At 43.0% G+C, this 24,871-nt stretch overlaps 1 protein-coding gene across 3 annotated transcripts in view; it reads right to left on the bottom strand.

The window, feature by feature from the left end:
- mtrr (5-methyltetrahydrofolate-homocysteine methyltransferase reductase) overlaps positions 1-24,871 on the bottom strand; it is a 146,834-nt gene that overhangs the window by 27,733 nt on the left and 94,230 nt on the right. For all 3 annotated transcript variants that reach the window (XM_068010128.1, XM_068010138.1, XM_068010118.1), the window contains one exon: positions 22,895-23,013. In XM_068010128.1, coding sequence (XP_067866229.1) covers positions 22,895-23,013 — 119 coding nt within the window. The remainder of the gene's footprint in view (positions 1-22,894; positions 23,014-24,871) is intronic.

Here is a 24,871-nt window from a genome sequence, read left to right as displayed (position 1 = left end):
AGGTCATGGTCTCTCTTCGATTTACATATTTATGGCAATAATCAACCCCTATTTACCATGTCTGCGTTTCTCTCTCTACAGATGCTGCCTGATTTGCTGAATGTTCTTTCAGTATTTTCTTTTTTATTTACAATGTCTACTTGTTTTTATCAAAGCCACTTTAATCTTCAGTTCATTAGAATACAGCCCTTGTTGCTCTATCCTTTCCTTGTAACTCAGGCATCTCATCCTGGGATGATCCTGGTAAATTTGTATCATCTTTTCTCTAGTGCTATTATATCACTCTAGTAGCAAAGAAATCCAAAATACAGATCGCACTGCAGATGTGACCTAACCATTGTTTGGTTCAGCATTATTATGACTGCTTTGCTTTAGTACTCTTTCTCATTCAATATAAATCTCATTGCCCTTTTTAAATGAGTTTTCAACCGGTCCCTTATGTGGATTTATCTATTGCATATTTGGGTCACTTTTGCTCCTTCACCACATTGAGAAATTTACTATTTAAGGTATATTCTCCCATTTGTTTCTGATCCCCAAAGCTCAAACATTTTTTTTATTTTGCAGTTTATCAATGCTTTTCAGACATTTATGAACAAAATCTTCCACATTCCTCAATCTATACTTTTTTTTTATTCTCCCAAAAGATTTTATACTATCTCGAGTACTCTGTGCCCTTTAAGTATCTATTTATTTTATCATGAATTGTGGGCCACAGCTGTGCATTCATCAGCCCACAGACTAGAATCATAGAATGTTTAGTTTTTTAGTTTTAGTTTAGTTTTAGAAATACAGCACTGAAACAGGCCCTTCGGCCCACCGAGTCTGTGCCGACCATCAACCACCCATTTATACTAATCCTACACTAATTCCATATTCCTACCACATCCCCACCTTCCCTATATTTCCCTACCACCTACCTATACTAGGGGCAATTTATAATGTGGGAGGAAACTGGAGCACCCAGAGGAAACCCACGCAGACAAAGGGCGAACTTGCAAACTCCACACAGGCAGTACCCAGAATTGAACCCGGGTCTCTGGAGCTGTGAGGCTGCGGTGCTAACCACTGCGCCACTGTGCTGCCCTATTTTCCTCAATATATTTTGACTGTGTGCAAAGATGTTCATCCCGTGATGTCTGTAATGTCCTAGATTTTGCACTCATTGGCGAAGCAAGGGTTTCTAGCGATCTCTGTGGCAAGAAGTTTTACCTCTCTCAACATGCAATTGATTGTAGGTGTTGTTTAATGGGGATTCCCAGTGTCGCGCTGCAGTGATGTCATCAAGCTGTCCAAGCAGTCAACCACATTCAAACATTTTCAGACAGCCAACCAGCAAATGAAGAGCAGTAAAATCAAATCACTTTTTAAAACTTTTACACACAGCAAAAGATTGAGACATACACATGGGGTGAAGGTAGGTGAAATATCATGAAAAAAAACTAGTTTATAAAAAAAAAAGTAATTTAACCATAATGGAAACATTCAACAATATTCTACGTTTTTTTCAGGGCAGATCAGTTGCTCAACAGTAGCTATGACTCAGATAACCATTGGAAACCCAGTTGCACACCTTTGAAAAAGGTTCAACTTCTTCAGGGGTTTCTAACAGCAATGCGAGCCTGGAAAAGAGGAAATTCTCACCACATCAACTGACTTCAATGAATGCCAGCTCAGGATGGGGGTCCACAGCACAGCCTGTGGCAGAGCAATGAATGACAGTCCACAAATTCAGGATTTCAAATCTGCCCATGCACTAAACTGTGAATAAATGCAAATACTGCAGATGCTAGAAATCTGAAATAAAAACAAGAAATGCTGGCAATACTCAGCAGGTCTGGCAGCATCTGTGGAGAGAGAAGCAGAGTTAACGTTTCAGGTCAGTGACCCTTCATCAGAACTGGCAGATATTAGAAATGTAAAAGGTTTTAAGCAAGTAAAGCGGAGGTGAGGAAAGAGATAACAAAAGAGGTGTTGATAGGACAAGGTCACAGAGAATAACTGACCCAGAAGGTCATGGAGCAAAGGCAAACGGTATGTAATGGTGTGCTGAAAGACAAAATATTCGTACAGAGAGGGTGTTAATGGAAGAAAACTGATCAGCCTGACCCTAAGCACAAACATGAAAAAAAAAGTGGGTAGGCACAGTAGAAACAAACTAAAATAAAATAAACACATAAAAAATAAGAAAAAAATAACTGAAAATATAAGGGGGGCCCGTCATGCTCTGAAATTATTGAACGCAATGTTCAGTCCGGCAGGCTGTAGTGTGCCTAATCGGCAAATGAGATGTTGTTCCTCAAGCTTGCGTTGATGTTCACTGGAACACTGTAGCAATCCAGCACAGAGATGTGAGCATGAGAGCAAGGTGGGGTGGGGGGGGGGGGGGGGGGCGGGGGAAGTGTTGAAATGACCAGCAACCGGAAGCTCGGGGTCATGCTTTCAGACTGAGCGGAGGTGTTCCGCAAAGCGGTCACCCAATCTGCACTGGATCTCCCCAATGTAGAGGAGACCACATTGTGAGCAGCGAATACAGTATACTAAATTGAAAGTACAAGTAAATCGCTGCTTCACCTGAAAGGAGTGTTTGGGGCCTTGGATAGTGAGGAGAGAGGAGGTAAAGGGGCAGGTATTACATCTCCTGTGATTGCAGGGGAAGGTGCCCTGGGAAGGGGATGTGGTGGTGGGGGTAATGGAGGAGTGGACCAGGGTGTCGCAGAGGGAATGATCCCTTCAGATTGCTGACAGGGGAAGGGAGGGGAATTTGCGTTTGATAGTGGCATCACGATGGAGGTGGCAGAAATGGCAGAGGATGATCCTTTGGATGTGGTGGCTTGTGGGGTGGAGAATGAGGAAAGGGGAATCCTGTTGTGGTTCTGGGAGGGAGGGGAAGGGGCGAGGGAAATGGGCTGGATATGGTTGAGAGCCCGGTCAACCACGGTGGGGGGGAAATCCTCGGTTCAGGAAAAAAGACGACATATCAGAAGCGCTGTCATGAAAGGTTGCATCATCAGAGCAGATGTGTCGGAAATGGAGAAACCAGGAGAATAGAATGGAGTCCTTACAGGAGGCAGGGTGTGAAGAAGTGTAGTCAAGGTAGCTGTGGGAGTCGGTGGGCTTAAATGTATATTAGTAGATAGCCTATCCCCAGAGATGGAGACAGAGAAGTCAAGGAAGGGAAGGGAAGTGTCGGAGGTGGACCATGTAAAGGTGAGAGAAGGGTGGAAATTAGAAGCAAAGTTGATAAAGTTTTCCAGTTCCGGACTGGAGCAGGAAATGGCACCGATACAATCATCAATGTAACGGAAAAAGAGCTGGGGGAGTGTCGGACATATCCCACAAAAAGACAGGCATAACTAGGACCCATGCAGGTACCCATAGCAACACCTTTTACTTGAAGGAAGTGAGTGGAGTTGAAGGAGAAGTTGTTCAATCTGAGAATAAGTTCAGCCAGGCGGAGAAAGGTGGTGGTGGATGGGGACTGGTTGGGCCTCTGTTCAAGAAAGAAGCAGACAGCCCTCAAACCATCCTGGTGGAGGATGGAGGTGTAGAGAAATTGGACGTCCATGGTCAAGAGGAGGCAGTTGGGGGCCAGGAAACTGGAAACTGCCAAAATGACGTAGGGCGTCAGAAGAGTCACGGATGTAGGTGGGAAGAGACTGGACCAGCGGAGAAAAGATAGTCAGGACAGAAAAAAATAATTTCAGTGGGCAGGAACAGGTTGAAACAATGGGTCTGCCGAGACAGTCTAGTTTGTGGATTTTGGGAAGGAGGTAGAAGTGGGCTGTCCGGGGTTGCGGGACTATGAGGTTAGAAGCTGTAGAGGGAAGATTTCCAGAGGAGATGAGGTCAGTGGCAGTCCTGTGGATAGTCACTTGATGTTCGGTGGTGGGGTTATGGTCCAGGGAGAGGTAGGAAGAAGCGTTAGAGTTGGCGCTGAGCCTCCGCAAGGTAAGGGTCGGTACACCAGATAACAGCAGCAGCACCAGTGTCTTTGAAGTTCTGGCCGGATGGGTAATGACATCGAACCAAAGTGTCTATAGTAATATTTGAAGGTATTGTGTCATTGATATGTGTCATAAGAGTCCTTAGATAGGACTTCTTTTGAATGAAAATAAACAAACCTATAGGATAATATAAAACTTGTAAATTACATCAAAATTGTTAATTCTTATGGACATCAACTATACACCATTGAATGCACAACTCATCACTAGAGGAAAAAAATGTTTCAAAATGGGTACAGGTTTGACTTTTCCTCACTCTGTCAAGTTGTTTTTAATTCTGTTTCCCCAAATAAGCACCTAAATTGTTTTTGTCAAGCAGGGAAAAGGAATAATTTCCATAGTTTTTAGATGGCTTCTGTTCATTCATGAAATATTTTCCCCAAAATTCTACATATAATGTGGTATTAAAGTATCCTTAATGCAAGGCACAGATAAAAATGGTCAGCAGTTAGTACAGAGGGAGGCCATGCAGCCCACTGTGCCTGTGCCAACTCTTTGATAGAGCAATCCATTAGTCCCATCCTCCAACCCTTTCCCCACAACGCAAACCTTTCCCCTTCAAACATTAAGTATTCAGACACTTTTTCTGTCTATTAAAATGAATGGGGATGGGGGTGGGGGTGTCACAGGCTGGGGAGTGCACAAACACAAATCACCATTCAGGGTCTCTAATAATTTTCCTATTTTGTATGCAAGACGCACCAGTTGATAGTTGCCTCTCTTATCCTTTTTTTGAATGGAGTAAAGGACGCACAGAGAGGAGACTTTGCCTGACAGAGATGCAGTCAGTCAGTGTGAAGGTGAGAATTTGGTTCATGTGGGAATTCGGTGCCGAAGAGGAAAGAGGTGCTCCTTTTTCAGCCTCCAGTAGCTGTAGAAGACGCAAGTTGCTTCCCAGAAATAGAGGGCAACCTTGAGACTCACAGGAAAGTTATAAGGTGATCAGTTGGTGAGTGACTGCTGTTAGCGATTATCTGTAAATAGCTAGGTTAGTGCACTACTGTTAAGAGTGCACGTTAATAGCTGGAGATTATAAAAATACAAAATTAAAATTTAAGTAGCTACCTTCTAATTAATTAAGTCATGTAAGCAGAAGGGAAGGAAGAAGCTGAGTCTACGGTTTGGTTTCATTGTTAAGCAGTAAGGTTTATTGTATTACAAAGGTTTAAATTAGTAGAAGTGCTGGTGAGGAGAACTATTAATTTAAAAAATTAAGAAAATAATTAATTATTTAAAACACAATCAGGATGGCAGGGTAAGTGATGTGTTGCAGCTGCATTATGTGGGAGCTCGTGGACACCAATGTGATCCATGGCAACCGCGCCTGCAGCATCTATGGCTCGAGGAGCTTCGGCTCGGTAGATGAGCTGGAGGCTGAGCTGCAGAGATTGCAATGCATCAGTGAGGGGGAAAGTTACCTGGACACTTTATTCCAGTAGGCAGTCACACCCTATAGGATAGCATCTTCTGATTTAGCCAGAGATCAGGGACAGGGGTTGTGACTGCAAGAGAGGGAGGTAAGGGGATCGAGAAGGTAGAAGTGGAGCAGACTCAGTCCTTGCAATTGTCCAACAGGTTTGAGCTCCTTTCAGCTTGTATGGATGAGAGCAAGGGTTGCAGGGCGGATGAGCAAGCGGACCATGTCATCATGGTAGAGGAAACCATTCAAGCGGGGGGAGTAAATAGGAATGTAGTGGTAGTAGGAGATAGTATAGTCAGGAGGAGAGACGCAGTCTCTGCAGCCAAGAGCTAGAGTCCAGAAGGCTGCGTTGCCTGCCCGGTGCCAGGGTCTAGGACATCTGCTCGGGGCTGGAAAGGAACTTGCAGCAGAAGGGAGAAGATCCAGTTGCCATATCCCACCTGGATATCAGCGACATAGGACTAGGAAAGAGGTTCTGCATAGGGACTAAATTAGTTAGGGGCTAAATTAAAAAGCAGAACTTCACAGGTAATAATCTCTGGATTACCACCTGAGCCACGAGCAAACTGGCGTACGGTAAATAAGATTAGAGAGGTGAATGCGTGGTTCAAAGGAGAAATGGGTTTCGATTCACGGGCACTGGCACCAGTACTGGGGAAAGTGGGAGCTGTACCATTGGGACAGTCTTCACCTGAACCATGCTGGGACCATTGTTCTGGCGAGTCGTATGACTAGGGCAGTAGAGAGGGCTTTGAACTAAATAGTGGGGGGGGGGGGGGAAGGGATCATGTGAAAGGAGATGTGGTAAATCAAAGGGAAGCAATGAGGTAATAGAGCAGGGTAGCGATTTGGGTAATGATAACCAGAGAATGGCAGGAAGGGACAAAGCGTACAAATGCAAGACTACACCAGCAGATAAGACCAAAGGATTGCAGAAACATAAAAAGACAGAGTTAAAAGGCTCTGCATCTGATTGTGCGCAGCTTTCATAACAAAATAGATGAATAGATAGCACAGATCGAAATAAATATATATGACCCGATAGCCATTACAGAGACATGGGGACAAGGTGACCAAGGCTGAGACCTAAATATTAATGGGTATTCAACATTTCAAAAAGACAGCAAGCTAGGAAAAGGTGGTGGGATAGCTTTGTTAATTAAGGATGTAATTCGTACAGTAGTGAGAGATGACCTTAGCTCGGAAGAGCAAGATGCAGAATCAGATTGGCTAGAGGTAAGAAATAGGAAAGGTAAGAGGGCACTTGTGGGAGTAGCTGATTGTCCTACAGTGTAGCAACTGTTACAGGGCCTGAGTATACAGGAAGAAATAAATGGGGCATGTAAGAAAGATACCACAATAGTCATGGGTGAATTTAATCTACATGCAGATTGGGTGAATCAGATTGGCAAAGGCAGCCTGGAAAATTAGTTCATGGAGTGTACTCAGGACAATTTCTTAGATCAGTACATTCTAGGGTCAACTAGGGAGCAGACTATTCTAGACCTGATAATGTGCAATAAGACAGGATTAAATCAATACCCTCATGGTAAAGGAGACTCTAGGTGACAGCGATCATAACATGATAGAATTTCACGTTCAGTTTGAAAGAGAGAAGTGTGGGTCGAAGACTAGTGTTTTAAACAAAAATAATGGTAATTACAAGGATATGAAGGCAAAGCACCTGATGAAAGGTCACAGACCTGAAACGTCAACTCTGCTGGTCTCTCCACAGATGCTATCTGACCTGCTGAGTATTTCCAGCATTTTCTATTTTTATTATAGTAAATAGTGGAGTGCCACAAGGATCAGTGCTGAGGCCTCAGCTACTTGCAATCTATGTTAATGACTTAGATGAAGAGACAGAGTAATGTACCTACGTTTGTTGGTGATACAAAGGTGGGTGGAAAGGTAAGCTGCGAGGAGGACGCAGAGAGGCTGCAAAGAGATATAGACAGGTTAAGTGAGTGGGCAACAAGATGGCAGATTGAATTTAATGTCGGGAAGTGTGAAGTTATGCACTTTGGTCCTCAGAATAGAAAAGCAGAATATCTTTTTTAAAAGGTGTGCAACTTGTAAGTGTCGATATTTAGAGAGACTTGGGTGTGCTTGTACAATGAACGCAGCAAGTTAACATGCAGGTACAACTAGCAATTAGGAAGGCAAATGGCATGTTGGCCTTTATTGCAAAGCGATTAGAGTACAGGATTAAGGAAGTATTGCTACAATTGAACAGGGTTTTGGTGAGACCACATCTGGAATACTGTGTGCAGATTTGGTTTCCACATTTAAGAAAGGATATACTTGCATTGGAGGCAGTGCAGCGAAGATTCACTATAAGTAAATTGGGCCAGTATTCTCTGGAGTTTGGAAGAATGAGAGGTGATCTCATTGAAAGATAGAAGATTCTAAAGGGGCTGGATAGAGTAGACACAGAGATTATTTCCACTGGTCGGGGAATCTAAAGCATGGAGGCACAGTCTCAGGATAAGGGGCTGACCATTTAGGACTAAGATGAGGAGAAATTACTTCGCTCAAAGGGTTGTGAATCTTTAGAATTCTCCTTCCCTGAGGGTTGTGGATGCTTCATTGTTGAATACATTTAAAGCTGGGATAGACAGATTTTTGGTCTCTCAGGAAAGCAAGGTGTATGGTGAGTGGGCAGGAAAGTGAAGTTGAATCCTAAGATCAGCCATGATCGTACTGATTGGCCGAACAGACATGATGGGCCAGATGGTCTATTCTTGCTCCTATGACTCGTGTTCTTGTGGTAGGTCAGAAGATTGGACAGGTTTTTAAGAACTAGCAAAAATGACAAAAAAATTAAGAGGAAGACAGTACAGTATGAAAGAATACTAGCTAGTAATATAAAAACAGACAGTAAGAGTTCCTACAAGAATTTAAATAGGAAAAGAGTAACTAAAACTAGAGTTGGTCCTCTCGAAATTGAGTTTGGGGAATTGATAATGGAAAACAAGGAAATGGTGGAGATATTGAACTGGTACTTTGTGTCTGTTTTCACTGTAGAAAACTTAGAAAACCTGCCAAAGATACTTGAAAATCAAGAGATGAAAGGGAGGGAGTAACTTAAAACAATTACCATCATTGGGGAAATAGTTCTGGGAAAACTAGTAGACCTAAAGGCTGACAAGTCCCCAGGACCAGATGACCTGCATCCTAGGGTCTTAAAAGAAGTGGCTGCAGAGATAGTAGAGGCTTTGGTTATAACATTCCAAAATTCCTTAGATTTTGGAAGGATCCCAGTGGATTGAAAAATAGCAAAAATAACACCTTTATTCAAGAAAGGAGGAAGACAGAAAGCAGAAAACTATCGGCCAGTTAGCCAAACATCTGTCACAGGGAAATTACTAGAATCCATTATTAGGGAGGTTGTAGCAGGATACTTCAAAAATCATAATGGGATCAGGCAGAGTCAACATGGTTTTGTGAAAGGGAAATCGTGTTTAACTAATTTGTTAGAGTTCTTCGAGATGGATAGAGGGAAACCTGTAGACCTGGTGTACCTAGATTTCCAAAAGGCATTTGATAAGGTGCAACATCAAATGTTACTACACAAAATAAGAGCACCTGGTGTAGGGGTAACATATTAACATGGATAAAGGACTGGTTAGCTAACAGGAAGCAGAAAGTAGGGATAACTGGGTCTTTTTCAGGTCGGCAAGCTATAACTAGTGGAGTGCCACAGGGATCAGTGCTGGGGCCTCAACTATTTACAATTCATATCAATGTCTTGGATGAAGGGATTGAATGTATGGTAGCTAAATTCATTGATGACAGTAAGATAGGAAGGAAAGTAAGTTGTCAAGAGGAGGCCAAGAGTCTATAAAAGGATATTGACAGGTTAAGTTAGTGGGCAAAAATTTGGCAAATGGCGTATAATATGGGAAAGTGTGAACTTGTCCACTATGGCAGGAAGAATAGAAAATCTGTATGCTATTTAAATGGAGAGAGATTGCGGAACACAGTGGTACAGAGGGATCTGGCTGTCCTGGTACATGATAAAAGTAGGGAAGTTTTACTGCAGTTATACAGGAGCTTGGCGAGACCACATCTGGAGTACTGTGTACAATTTTGGTCTCCTTATTTGAAAAAGGATATAATTGCGTTAGAAGCAATTCAGAGAAGATTCACTCAACTAACTCCAGGGATGAAGGGCTTAGCATAAGAAGAGACTAGAACTAGGGGACACAGTTTAAGAATTTCAGGGCGGCACAGTGGCGTAGTGGTTAGCACCGCAGCCTCACAGCTCCAGGGACCCGGGTTCGATTCCGGGTGCTGCCTGTGTGGAGTTTGCAAGTTCTCCCTGTGTCTGCGTGGGTTTTCTCCGGGTGCTCCGGTTTCCTCCCACAAGCCAAAAGACTTGCAGGTTGGTAGGTAAATTGGCCATTGTCACTAGTATAGGTAGGTGGTCGGGAAATATAGGAACAGGTGGGGATGTTTGGTAGGAATATGGGATTAGTGTAGGATTAGAATAAATGGGTGGTTGATGTTCGGCACAGACTCGGTGGGCCGAAGGGCCTGTTTCAGTGCTGTATCTCTAATCTAATCTAATCAATAAGAGAACTCCCTTTTAAGACAGAGATGAGGAGAAATTTTTTTGCTGAAAGTATAGTTAGTCTACGGAATTCTCTTTCCCAGAAAGCAGTGGAGGCCAGGTCATTGAATATATTCAATGCAGAGTTAGATAGATTTTTGAGAGACAAGGGAGTCAAGGGTTATGGGGGGCAGACAGGAAAGTGGAGTGGAGACCACAACCAGATCAGCCATGATCTTACTGAATGACGGAGCAGACTCAAAAGGCCAAATGGCCTACTCCTAAGTCCTATGTTCTTATGTAACACCAATGTAATATTTGCCAGTCCCTTTGGCACAGCTCCCGTCTCCAATGAATTTGGAAAAAATCATAGTTATTCCTTATGTCACTTTCTTTATAATCTCCTTCAGTATTCTGGTCCTTAACACATCAATTTTTGGTATACTTTAGGGGTGAAATCGGTCATCTTGAGGAACATGAAATGTACTCGACAAATTGGCAGTCTGTTTCCACAATATGCATTTTTCTTTATAAAAGTCAATGTTACTAGTGAAGACTAATTTTACCCCTCCTCCCCTACCACTCCTCAAGAACTTAGAAAAGTGGGCGAGGGAGGGGGTGGAAATTACATTCGTTCCTTAATAACTTCTTTGAATATATATCCTTCAGAAAAATACTCAGACATTTTGACTTGTAAAGTTTCACTGATGAAGTAGACAGCAGGAAACAATCCCAACAGGAGGTAAATTTTTGGCATTTGTAGGTTGCAAGATAGTAAGCCACATAAATATAAAGTTTCCCTCTCTGCCCCCATTCTATACAAGAAAAACAATTTTATATTTTGTGGCATACTATTTACCAGTCTTACCACAGAGAGGTTGAAAAAATTGATAACATAAAATATATACACTGTGCCACAACATTCAAGCCAAGTTAGCTTACTGAAAAATGTAGATGTCTATTTCACTATTGATTTATCTTCTATCCCAGAAATTGCACGATTGAAATCTCATAGTGGTAACATATATTCTGCTACCTACACAGTACACAAAAAGAAATTAGCTGACCATGGCCTAAAGATATGCTCAAATTTTCCCTCCTTATGCATAGTAAGGAACCATATTAAAGTTGATCTTGCCAATTTAAAAAGCACAAAATATTTGCAGCGTTCGAATATTTCCCATGGGTGCAAATAAGTCATGCTCAGGAAATTCGAGCTCGGTTCCTTGTTATAAATATTTTTGCCTATGCCCTTCACACAATTATATTTCATGCTTAGCTAATGAGGACAAAGAAAGGAATGCTTTTGTGTCTTATACAAGCAATTTTTTGGATGTTCTATACAAATAATGTGCCAAAACCAAGGTTACAAGTGATTTATACCAGACGCAATTATTTTGTTCTAACAAAACGAAACTGAATCCTTTAACTTGTAAAGTACAGGAACGAAATTTGAAATAAAAACAGAATTTTGCTGGAAATACTCAGCAGGTCAGGCAGCATCTGTGGAGAGAAAAACAGTTTTAACATTTCAGGTCGATGACCTCTCATCAGAACTGGAAAAAGTTAGAAATGTAATAGGTTTTGTGCAAGTGAAAGGGAGAGGTTGCGAAAAAGAACAAAAGGGGAAGGTCTGTTAGGGTGGAAGACAGGAGAGATTAAATGACAGAACAGCTGATGGTGCAAGACCAAAGAGAGTGGTAATGGGACAAGTAAAGAAACAAAAAAGTGGCCAGAGCAGGTGTGAATGGCAGAATGATGAGCAGCTGTCATCCAAAAGCAAAAAAGAGAAACAAGAGAACAAAACTAAAACAGCCAAGAAAAGGAAACAAAATAGGGGCAGACGTTATGGTCTGAAATTGTTGAATCTAATGTTGAGTCCAGAAGACTATAGAGTGCCTAATCAAAAGATGAGGTGCTGTTCCTCGAGCTTGCATTGAGCTTCATTTGAACACTGCATGAGGCAGAGGACAGAGAGGTCAGCGTGGGAGCAATGTGCTGAATTAAAATGACAGGCAACCAGAAGCTCGGCTGAACAGAGGTGTTCTGCAAAGTGGTCACACAATCTGAATTTACGCTCCCCAATATACAGCAAACCACATGGTGTGCAGCGAATACAGTAAACCCACAACCCATGAAAGAATAAAAAACACTAAATTGAAAGAGGTAGATGTAAATCGCTGTTTCACCTGGAAGGAGTGGTTGGGGCTTTGGATGGTGAGGAGGGAGGAGGTTAAAGGGCAGATGCTGCATCTCCTGTGCTTGCATGGAAAGGTGCTGTGGAAAGAAGAGGGTGTGTTGGAGCTGAATGAGGAGTGGACCAGGGTGTCAGAGAAAACGGCCCATTCAAAAAGCTGAAAGTGGAGGGGAAGGTGTAGTTAGTGATGGAGTCACGCTGGAGTGGAAATGGTGGAGAACAATTCGTTGAACATGAGGCTGGTGGGATGGAAGGCGAGGACAAACAAAGTTGATGAAATTTTCCAATTCAGGGAAAGAGCAGGAAATGGCACCAATACAATCCTCAATGTACCAGAAAGAGTTGACCAAGGGGGCCCAAGTAGGACTGGAACAAGAGATGTTCTACATATCCCACAAAAAGATAGGCATAGATAGGATCCATGTGGGTACCCATAGCAAAACCTTTTATTTGGAGGAAGTGAGTGGAGCTAAAGGAGAAGTTGATCTATGTGAGTACAAGTTCAGCCAGGAGGAGCAGAGTGATGGATAGAGACTGGTTGGGCCTCCGGTGGGATCGGCACTGTTTCCTCCTCTTGCCTTGAACTGGAAAATTCCATTAACTTTGCTTCCAATTTCCACCCTTCTTTCACCTTCACCATCTCTGACTTTTCTGATCCCATCTCAATTTCTCTGTCTCCATTTCTAGGGATAGGGCATCAATGAATATTCAGTACAAGCCCACTGACTGCCACAGCTACCTTGACTACACTTCCTCACACCCAGCTTCTTGTAAGGACTCAATTCCATTCTCCCAATTTCTCAGTCTCCGTCGCATCTGTTCTGATGAAGCAACCTTCCATACCAGTGCTTCTGATTGGTCTTCCTTTTTCCCTAACCAAGAATTCCTTCCCACCACCACCACCCTAAAACAGTAGTTGACAGGACCCTCTACTGGGTCCCTCCCATTTCCCGTACTTTTGCTTTCACCCAATCTCAACCCCATGGAACCACAATAGGGTTCCTGCCCCTTGTCCTCACTTTCCACCCCACCAGCCTCCATGTTCAATGGATCATCCTATGCTATTTCTGGCACCTCCAGCATGATGCCACCAGCAAACACATCTTTCCCTCCCCTTTCAACATGCCAAAGGGACCGTTCCAACTGAGACACCCTGGTTCACTCAATCACCCGCAACCCTTCCCACAGCACCTTTCCATGCAAGTGCAGAAGATGCAATACCTGCCCTTTTACCTCCTCCCTTCTCACAATCAAAGGCCCCAAACACTCCCCCCGGGTGAAAGTGATTTACGTCTTTCAATTTAGTATACTGTATTCGCTGCTCACAATGTGGTCTGCTCTGCATTAGGGAGACCACATGCAGATTGCGAGACCACTTTGCAGAATACCTCCATTCAGTCAGCAAGTGCATCCCCCAAGCTTCCAGACGCCTGTCATTTTATTTCTCCACCTTGCTCCCACATTGACCTCAGCCTCCTAGAGTGTTCATATGAAGTTCAATGCAAGCTCAAGGCACTTTACTTGCGGACTCAACATGGAGTTCAACAATTTCAGACGGTAACCTCTGCCCCCATTTTGTTCCCGTTTCTTGGCTGTTTTGGGTTTCATTCTGGTTTTTCTCTTTTCTGCTTCTGGATAGCAGCTTCTCATCATTCTGCAATTCACACCTCAAATTCACACCTCCTCTAGACATATTTTTTGTTTCTTTACTTGTCCCATTATCACCCCCTTTGGTCTTGCTACAACTCTTTTGCCATTTCGATGCTCCTGTCTTCCATCCTATCACAGACATTCCCTTTTGTTCTTTTACTCACCCACCCTCCCTCTCCCCCCCTTTCACTTGCTTAACACCAATTACATTTCTACCTTTTCCCAGTTCTGATGACAGGTCATTGGCCTGAAACGTAAACTGTTTCTCTCCCCACAGATGCTGCCTGACCGGAGTATTTCCAGTAAAATTGTGTTTTCAAAATTGAAACTATGCTGGCATATTCCCCCAGCCCATTGTTTATTTCACCCTATTTGGTATTTCATTATCCTACAATTAAAACTAGTTTTCCCCCACTTATTTAACCTGGATTTGATATGCAAATACAGTTTCTGGTTTCACTAAAAAGCCAGTCAATGTGCATAACAAATGGTGGCCACCACTGCCCAAGTATGAAATCATGTACAATCAGACCTTTAATACCAACCAATGATATCAATTACTGCTCCATGCTTTCTGAAGTGAGAAAACTCTGTAGTGAAATTACTTCGGACATGGGAATGCCAATCTCAGATGTGACCATTTTCTGAATTAAATTTCTGGCAGGTGCTGCTCAATATTTTCCTAAATTTAAATTGTGTCCTCCAAGCTCTATGTGCCTCTGATTTTGCTGTAGTTGAATACAGATTCTCAAATCTACATCTTCATGGTTGCCTTGAAATGAGCACATGGCTTGATGCATTACAGAACATTCTGGTGAGGGCCATTGAGGCTATTTATAATAGCACATGGATATTTGGGAGAGCCCTGGTTTGATGTGTGTTGCTTCATGAAAAGATCAAGTTTTACTAGGTATAAACTTTCAGGTTTGAATATAAATATTAATATTACTAGCTTAGCTTTTTGTAGATGAGTAGAAATGTCACAGTTATTGGTAGTTTGCATTAATTGTCTGATTGTAGACTGGGTTGAAGAGGTGCATGACCTTCCAGAAGCAATCAAATGAAAAGAATTGGACTCTATATTTAGGTAATAGTGACCTCCCATTTATTATGTAAGGGCTTCCAGAAATCATCAAATGTAGCTGTCACATTTCTTTTGCCCTCTTCAGGTAGAATATGAAGATGGTTGAGATTTGAATTGTTCTTCATTGTATGAATTTGATAGATATCAGAAATGAATTCCCAATGTACACTCATACAGAGAAGACATTAAGAAATAATATTGACGACATACTACTCTACAACTTTTCTCATGCCAGAAGAAATTTTACTCTGCTTTCCACCAAGCATTTCAATGAATCCTCTCCCAATTTTTAATCTAGCTTTCAAAAGTCCAAAATGAATCTCAAAATTCCCAGAACAATTGTACAAAAATAAAACAGAAAACACAACCATGAAAAATGAAGAATTTTAATTACGGGCATAAATGATCACATGCCATGTTGGTCAGTATTTGTTATGGTCTGTTCTTGCAATGCTGTGGATCTTGGAAACTGCAAACAATTGCAGTCAAGTGCAATGTTTTTTTTTAAATGAGATTTTTTTTTTTTTTAAAGAGATGTATTTGGATAAAACCTTGCCACACTATACAAACAGTGGCTTACATTTGGGGTTTTCAACCAAAACTATAAAAAAGGACATCACTGTCTATTTAAAATTTTTGTTGACATGAATTAAATCCAGTTATGTTACCATATCATTCAGGAACTATGGTATTTCCAAAGCAACAGAAAGCAGCTTAACCATGGGATTTAAATCACTGACAAAAATCAGTGTCTGACAACGCAGACGTCATCACTGCAGTCTGAACTGCGCACATGCACAGAACGCTTTCATCCTGCCAGAATGATGCTGTGCAAGCGCAGCCTCCGTCAACACTCAAGAGGAGAGTGGGGAGCGGGAAAGGTGGTGAGCGGGGTACGTGGCAGAGGGGATCTTTTCCCCACCTGTCTGCTCTTAAACTTGACACACAAAAAGGAATTCACTGCGTGATCCTCCCGCAATCACCGCATTCAAGTCCTCACTCCCGGCTCCTACCCCGGCACCTCTCCCACCCTCCTCCACCCCTGGTTCCGCACCCTCCCAAGCGACGGTCGCAGGAGGGTGTGGAGAAGAGAAGTGGCGACCATGAAGGGAGCAGGGCACTGGCTGGGCTGTATGGAGGCAGCAATGTTTCATTACTGGCAGCTGCCTGAGACGTCGTACACAGTGAAGTTTCAGTCAATGAGACCACATTTGCACATGTGCCAGTACTGCACCACCTAGTGGTTGCATTGTGAGCAAATGCTGCCGATAAAAATACTAAACAATAGTATTGATAAATCATATTCTCCTCTTTTGCTCAATGCATCTACTAACAATTCCCTTCTATCGCTCAATCTGTGCCTCTTATGGTCTTTATACCACATCTCAAATTCCTCCCACTAATTTGCCTCAAAGGGTGCATTTATTCTACAACTGTTGCTTCAATGCCAGCTTAATTTTAAACTGGCAAGCAAGACATAGAGCAAACACAGCCTAAATCTGGAATTCAGGCCTAATCTGACACCAAAATGAAGTGAGGCAGGGCAGACTCCCTAGAGGGAGCATTCTCTGTCTGCTTCACTGGGATCAGATCAGGCCTCAATTCCAGACTTTCAATACAAAATTTAACATTGGAAACCATTCTGCACCAACAATAATTTTGTAATGTAAATACACTCCAAGTCCCCTTTATTTTCTAAACTTCGTTCATGGGATGTGGGCATCGCTGGTCTGGCCAGCATTTGTTGCCCATCCCTAATTGTACTGGAGAAGGTGATGGTGAGCCGCCTTCTTGAACTGCTGCAGTCCATGTGGGATAGGTACACCCACAGTGCTATTAGGAAGGGAATTCCAGGATTTTGACCCAGCGATATAGTTTTGAACGGCGATATAGTTCCAAATCACGATGGTGTGTGGCTTGTAGGGTAACTTGCAAGTGGTGGCGTTCCCATGCATCTGCTGCCCTTGTCCTTCTAGGTGATAGAGGTCGAGGGTTTGGAAGGTGCTGTTGAAGGAGCTTTGGTGCGTTGCTGCTGTGCATCTTGTAGATGGTACACACTGCTGCCACTGTTCATCGGTGGTGGATGGAGTGAATGTTGAAGGTAGAGGATGGGGAGCCAATCAAGCAGGCTGCTTTGTCCTGGATCGTGTCCAGCTTCTTGAGTGTTGTTGGAGTTGCACCCATCCAGGCAAGATGAGAGTATTCCATCACACTCTTGACTTGTTCCTTGTAGAAGGTGGACAGGTTTTGGAGAGTCAGAAAGTGAGCTACACGCCACAGGATTCCTAGCCTCTGACCTGCTCTTGTAGCCACGGTATTTATGTGGCTGGTCCAGCTCAGTTTCTGGTCAATGGTAACTCCCAGCATGTTGATAGTGGAGGATTTAGCGATGGTAATGCCATTGAACATCAAGGGGAGATGGTTGTTTGAGATGGTCATTGCCTGGCACTTGTGTTGCAAATGTTACTTTCCACTTATCAGCCTGGATGTTATCTATGTCTTGCTGCATCTGGACACGGGATGCTTCAGTACTTGGAGTCGCAAATGGTGCTGAACATTGTGCAATCAGCAGTGAACATCCCCACTTCTGACCTTATGATTGAAGGAAGGTCATCGAAGAAGCAGCGGAAGATGGTTGCGCCTAGGACACCACCCTGAGGTACTCCTGTAGTGATATCCTGCAGCTGAGATGATTGGCCTCCAACAACCACAACCATCTTCCTTTGTGCTAGGTATGACTCCAGCCAGTGCAGTATATTCCCCTGGTTTCCCATTGGCTTAAATTTTACTAGGACTGCTTGATGCCAAGGACAGTCTCTCATCTCACCTCTGGAATTCATCTATTTTGACCAGGATACACTTGCATTGGAGGTGGTACAGTGAAGATTCACTATATTGGTCCCTGGAATGAGGGGGCTGTCTTATGATGAGAGGCTGAGCAAACTGGGCCTATATTCTCTGGAGTTTAGAAGAATGAGAGATGATCTCAAAGAACAGTACAGCACAGGAACAGGCCATTCGCCCTCCAAGCCTGCGCCTATCTTGATGCCTGTCTAAACTAAAATTTTCTGCACTTCTGGGGACCGTATCCCTCTATTCCCATCCTATTCATATATTTGTCAAGATGCCTCTTAAACATTGCTATCTCATTTAAACATACAAGATTCTGAATGAGTTTGACAGGGTAGACACAGAGGTTGTTGCCCCCATGTTCTAGACTCCCCAGCCAGAGGCACAGTCTCAGGATAAGGGGTCAGTTAGGACTGAGATGAGGAGAAATTTCTTCATAGGGCTGTGAATCTTTGGAATTGTCTACCCCAGAGGGTTGTGGATGCTCCAACTTATATTCAAGAATTCGATAGATTTTTGATCTCTCAAGGGCTCTGGTCCTGGTGGAACCCAAACTGAGCACTGGTGAGCAAGCCATTAATCAGTAAGAGCCACTTGATAGCAATGTCGACCACACCATCCATTTGTTAGTACCCGAGTGTAGACAGATTGGATTTGTCCTGCTTTTGGTGGACAGGACATCCCTGAATAATTTTCCATTTTGTCAAATAGATGCCAGTGCTGCAACCATACTGGAACAGCTTGGTTAGAGAGGAGGCTAGTGCTGGAGCACAAATGTTCAGCACTACAGCCGGGATTTTGTAAGCACCTTAGACTTTGCAGTATCCAGTGCACTCAGCCATTTCATGTGGAATGAATCGAGTTGGCTGAAGAATGCCTTCCGTCACGGTGGGACCTTAGGAGGAGACAGAGATGGATCATTCATTCGGCATTTCTGGCTGCAGATGGTTGCAAACCCTTCTGCTTCATCTTTTGCACTCATGCTGGGCTCTGAATCACTGTAGCTTCACCAGATTGGCACCTCAATTCTAGGTTCGCCTGGTGCTGCTCCTGCCATGCTCTTTGAACCACTGAAATATAGGTCAGACTTTCCTGGGCCATTTGAGGACGGTGGGTCAGAGGTGGAAGCCTGGCAAAATGGCTTGGGAAGGCATTGGGTAACATGCCTGACACTTTCCCACCGCCATGCCATTTTGCCAGCAGCAGGAAAGGTGGAAATGGCCCACTCACCTGGAGTCAAATTGAGCCACTTAAGAGGCCAATTGAGGGCCTCTTCCCACCTTCTCTAGCATTTTATCAGCAGTGGGGGTGCCTTCACTGTGTGGAGAGACTGCCAGGTAAACCCTGACGGCCTCCCAGCGTGCTCTGGGGTGGGAGAGGATCCTTCCTTTTTGGACTCTCGCCAATGACAGCAATGGGTGCCCGCCGAAGCGGGTAAGTGGCACATACTTGGAGGACAGCCAGCAGGAAAAACACTTAAAAAATTACCAAAAAGAGCTCAGAATCGACCTATAAACAATCGGTCAGCCTTTTAAAATTCAACCCCCACTCCCACCGAAATGTCTACTTGAATGCTTTTCTTATAGGTTTCTTGGGCTTGCTGGGACTTGACACCCAGTTCACCTACCAGCTGCAGAGCTCTGCTATGTCTGTTTTACAGTGAATGCTTTCAACACCTGCCCCAGGCCTAACCAATAAATTAAGCATGGCTGAAATTATGTAAAAAAGTCAAGTAGAACTGATTGTGCCTAATTTTGTGGTTCAGTACGCTTGCCCGTATTTAAAAATGGGAACAGGCAAGACTCACTGGTCATGAAAAATAAGCCTGATTATTTCCAGGTGGAAGATAAATACATATAGAGGTTAGTTACCTAACTCATGGTCATGGAATAGAGAGTGGAGCCTCAAAAAAAGGAGAAAAAAAAAACTAAATAAAATTAAAAAACACCAAAAATTAATAGGTTGGACTTTGCTGACACTGCTGAAAAATCAAATTATTAAAGTGGTCAAACCAGATGCTAAAGGAGTAGAGTTCCTGAACAACTGAAGGCACCTGATCTTGACAATATCAGCATGATTATACCATTATTGTGATTCATACCCCTTGGAGGCAGGAAATGGGTAAAGCAAGGAATTTTTGTTGGTGCAAAAATAGCTGTTTAAGAAAACATTTTTGTTGTCTGAGCACAGGCCAGCATTATCAGACGTGTTGATGGCAAAGTTTGTACTCTGAACTTGTCAACCCCCTTTGATTGAAAGAAATTGCGTAAAAGAAATAAATCTTGAAGTTAAGGTCGAGCAGGGGAAATCCATTAATGAAGGTAGTTGATAAGAATTTCAGAATCTAACAACATTTTCTTCACCACTAGTGATAAACTGATAACATCTGTCTTGAAATAATAGAACAGACAGACCACTATAAAAAGGTAATGTATTTCTAGTGACCTAATAATAATGGCCAGAATCCAACAACCTTTGTTCCAATGTAATAAAATGCAATATTATTTTAGATTTCTTGTGAAATAGGTTGTGAATGATGATACAGAACCATTTCAAATAAGAACTAGCATTCTGCACTCCTATCAAGTTTAAAGCTAAGCAGTTTTTATATAAATCAAAACAAGAAATGAGAAACTGTTATTCTTCCTGATCTCAAAGATTTCTATAAGAGGAGAGAACAGAATTACTTTCCCCTTTGCTTCACTGGCTCTAAGGGAGGCTCAGCCGCTGTGACAGCGGAGATCAGAAAGCATGGAGTAGAGAGGTTACAACAGCTATTTTTTTTTACTTCAAAAGCCTTGGAAGTCAATAACAGAGCATGGGCACATAAACCAGTTGCATTAAAAAAAAAACCTTTACTCTGAAAGGAACACTGGCTAGTCATACTAATTTGAAAGAAGCACCCAAATGAACACAAGCCCTCGTGGCATTTAGTTTTCCTTAAACTGAATGAGTGCCACTTCAAACAGGTCTCTGAGATGACTCAGATATCAAAAAAACTTTCCCAATACACAAAGTCAGACATATCAGTGGAAAAATATTACATTGAATAAAATCTGAATACCAATATTACACAACACCTGAAGTTGAAGGTGCCCATCATCAGCTATTCTTTATGAACTAGATATTATAGCTCTTATATAATATTGCAAAGCTCTATCCCCCTCCCTCCCACTGAATGAAGTCCAATGTTTTAGATATTTCAAAAGTATAATAGAAGTTATATGTCCTTCAATTCTGTGGGTCTTCCAACACCCTTATTATGTGAGTCAGTATAACTACTGAAACTTCCAATGTACCCTAATAATATCACCACAGGCAATCCCACAGGGGAGAGACAGGCAGCTGGTATACCATTCATACTTATAAACCTCAAGTTGCATTTATTTCATTTCAATACTTCATTTCCAAATGCAATTTCTACCATTCTAGTTTGGTCATGAGACAGCATATCTCGTCATGGACTCTAATGCACTGACCTACACAAGAAAAATAAGCTCCAAACCATCAATGGTTTCAGTACTAAAACCTGCAGCTCATATCTGAAGTCCTGTAAATAAGCTCCAATAAAACATAAGTAGCATTCAAACTGTTGTGCTTTCGAAACAGGCAAATTCTTATTGCAAACGCTCATCGGGAATCTAGTCAAGTTCTTCCCAGAGGGGAGACCGGGAGGATTTTTTATTTTATTTATTTATAGATATATTAAAATAAAACACGAGTCACGAATGCCTACCTGAAAGGGCAGTGTAAACAAATTCAATAACAACTTTCAAAAAAGGAATCAGATAATACTTGACGGTGAAAAATTTACAGGCCTATGAGCAGTGAAGTGGGACTAATTGAAAGAGCTACTGAAGAGCCAGCATAGGCACCATGGATTGAACATCCTCCTCTGTGCTGTAAGATTCAAATGTTTCTATGATAATGGTGAGCATTTCCTTCTGGTATACAAACTATTTTAACTTATTTTCTTAACCTTGTTTTCCTTTTCTTTCTCCTATCTAACAGCAGTGACCCCTCCCCACCCGACATCACCAGCCTGCCCTTTGCTGCTGCTGTTACTAATGTTCATTGCTGGGGCTTGTTGTAGTACAGATCTCATCCCTAATGCAGATTAGCAAGTTGCAATGTTGTAAAGTCCTGCAAGTCACCTCCCAACTCCCCAAAGCCTGTCCACCTTCTACAAAGCACAAGTCATGAGTGTGATGGAATACTCTCCACTTGCCTGGATGGGTGCAGCTCCACCATCAAGAAGTTTGACACCATCCAGGACAAAGCAGCCTGCTTGATTGGCTCCCCATCCGCCACCTTCAACATTCACTCCCTCCACCACCAATGCACAGCGGCAGCAGTGTGTACCATCTACAAGATGCACTGCAGCAACACACCACCTTAGACAGCACCTTCCAAACCCGCAACCTCTACCACATAGAAGGACAAGGGCAGCAGATGCATGGTAATGCCACCACCTGCAGGTTTCCCTCCAAGCCGCACACCATCCTGACATGGAACTATATCGCCGTTCCTTTACTATCGCTGGGTCAAAATCCTGGAACTCCCTAACAGCACTGTGAGAGTACCTACTCTGCATGGACTGCAGCAGTTCAAGAAGGTGGCTCACCACCACCTTCTCAAGGGCAATTAGGGATGGGCAAGAAATGCCAGCGATGCCCACAACCCATGAACGCATTAAAAAAAAAGATATACTCACTCTTTCCTCATTGCTGACTGCCAGAGATATACCAGAGATATCTTTGCAGTCATCCCTCTTCCTCCACTAAGATTTTTTTTGCCTTTACTCCCCTTGCTCCCATACCCCTCCTTTTTCCATCTCTTAACCGGTGTCCGTCTCCTCCCCCCTTTCCCACTCATTGTTAGCCTAATTAATCTCTCATCCTCTAAATCTGCTTCATCCAAATACTGCTTTCCATGTACAACGCCACAGCAGATTGATTAGTCTTCTACAGAAAGGAAGAAACCTTAAGTTTAAAAAAAAAACTCCCTAGTCTTTCCTTCATGGTTAAGTATAATTCTCTCAAATTTGATGAAAAACACAACACACTTAAAGATACACATTTTTATTTTAAGTTTTCAGAGATAACACTGATATTAAGAATAGGTCACATACCGGTGCTGTAGGAAACCTATGAAGGGAGCAATGCCTGTTCCAGGACCGACCATGATAATGGGAACTGCAGTATCAGTGGGTAGACGGAAAAATGTGTTTTCCCTGCTAAAAATAGAAATCTGCAAAAGAAAAGTTTGTTCAAATGTAAAGATAAAGGAGAAGAATTCCAGAATTTTAAGTAAAATGTATTACAAGATTTTTTTTTTTTACAAAAACTTATTTTGAAAATAGTGGGCAGGATTTTGGAAGGGCAACAGAGGCAGGAACAGAGGTGGGCTGGCCCGCAATTTCCCACTGCCAGCTAGCACGCCTGTTTGCTAGTAAGTTTCCACCTTGGTATCACTTTCAAAGAAATCTGATGGGTGGGCTGGGGGGGGGAGAAATGGTGTTGAGACAGCTACCTTCCACTTGCCAATTATGCTCCTTAAAAGGGCCTATTAAGACCACAGCAAACACCAACAGGAATTTTCCAGTCAGCAGTCTGGACCCCCAGTGAAGCCGAATCCGGGCCGATGAATAGAGGCGGCATCCTGGCATTAGGCTAGGGGACCAACACTCTAAATAGCATTTTAAACCCCCCTCCCCATCCCATGGTCGCGATTGCAAGATGGTCACAGCTGCGGCTGCATGCCGCCCTGTGGAAGGGTTTCCCTTCCAAGATAACAGCCTGACAGCTGTGGCCACCTTATTTCACTTTTTAGAAAGTCCTCAGGGGGTGCCTCCATCTTGAGGCTCCCTCACTTTCTCCTACCTACATCAGCAGCTTCCACCTCTGATGGTGGGGCTGCTGATCCTCCAGTTGGCCCTCCAGTCTTGGGAGCCTACCCAGTGGCCACTTCCTCACATATCACTTTCAGGGTCCCGCCGCTGGCAGCTCCGGGCTCTCAATCCGGAATTCAGCCCAGCATCTTTCCCCCTTTTAAATCTTTTCCTGAAAGTGTTGACTTTGTACAGCGGCATTGTGGGTCTTATCAGCATTAGGTAATTCCAGGTTCAAATCCCAATTACAGCACCTTACCCAGAATATTAAAAAAATTAAAATGTGCAATACAATTTCTGAAAGAACTCAGTTTTCTGGTTAGCCAATGTTCTGTAATAAATGCACTGCAACATATATTGCTGCAGATCTATGTAGCTAATCTAAGATATATAACAATTCAATACACATTTATTATACAGAATTTAAGGATACAGCTTAAATGAGAGAGGTTGACAGCGACATATAAACCAGTGGCTGAGATCAATCACAACAAAGTTCAATTGGCATTTGTCATTAGATCAATAATCATGGAAGTTGCATTCTTAAATTGCGGCTCCCCACTTTCACAACTGTTCCAAATACAGTTCCATCTCAGTATGCCTGCCAGTCTAAAGCATTATTACATAGAACATAGAACAGTACAGCACAGTACAGGCCCTTCGGCCTTTAACCTACTCTAAGATCAAATTACCTACATACCCTTCATTCTACTATCATCCATGTACCTATCCAAGAGTCACTTAAATGTCCCTAATGTATCTGCTTCTACCACCACCGCTGGCAGTGCATTCCACGCACCCACCACTCTCTGTATAAAGAACCTACCTCTGACATCTCCCAGAAACCTTCCTCCAATCACCTTAAAATGATGCCCCCTAGTGATAGCCCTTCCCGCCCTGGGAAAAAGTCTCTGACGATCCACTCTATCTATGCCTCTCATCATCTTGTACCCCTCTATCAAGTCACCTCTCATCCTTCTTCGCTCCAAAGAGAAAAGCCCTAGCTCCCTCAATCTTTCTTCATAAGACATGCCCTCCAGTCCAGGCAGCATGCTGGTAAATCTCCTCTGCACCCTCTCTGAAGCTTCCACATCCTTCCTATAATGAGGCGACCAGAACTGAACACAATATTCCAAGTGTGGTCTAACCAGGGCTTTATAGAGCTGCAGCATAACCTCGCGGCTCTTAAACTCAATCCCCCTGTTAATGAAAGCCAAC

Source organism: Heterodontus francisci, chromosome 2, assembly GCF_036365525.1.
Source record: "Heterodontus francisci isolate sHetFra1 chromosome 2, sHetFra1.hap1, whole genome shotgun sequence".
In the NCBI taxonomy this organism is placed as follows: Eukaryota; Metazoa; Chordata; class Chondrichthyes; order Heterodontiformes; family Heterodontidae; genus Heterodontus; species Heterodontus francisci.
This window is presented reverse-complemented; position numbering and strand designations above follow the sequence as displayed.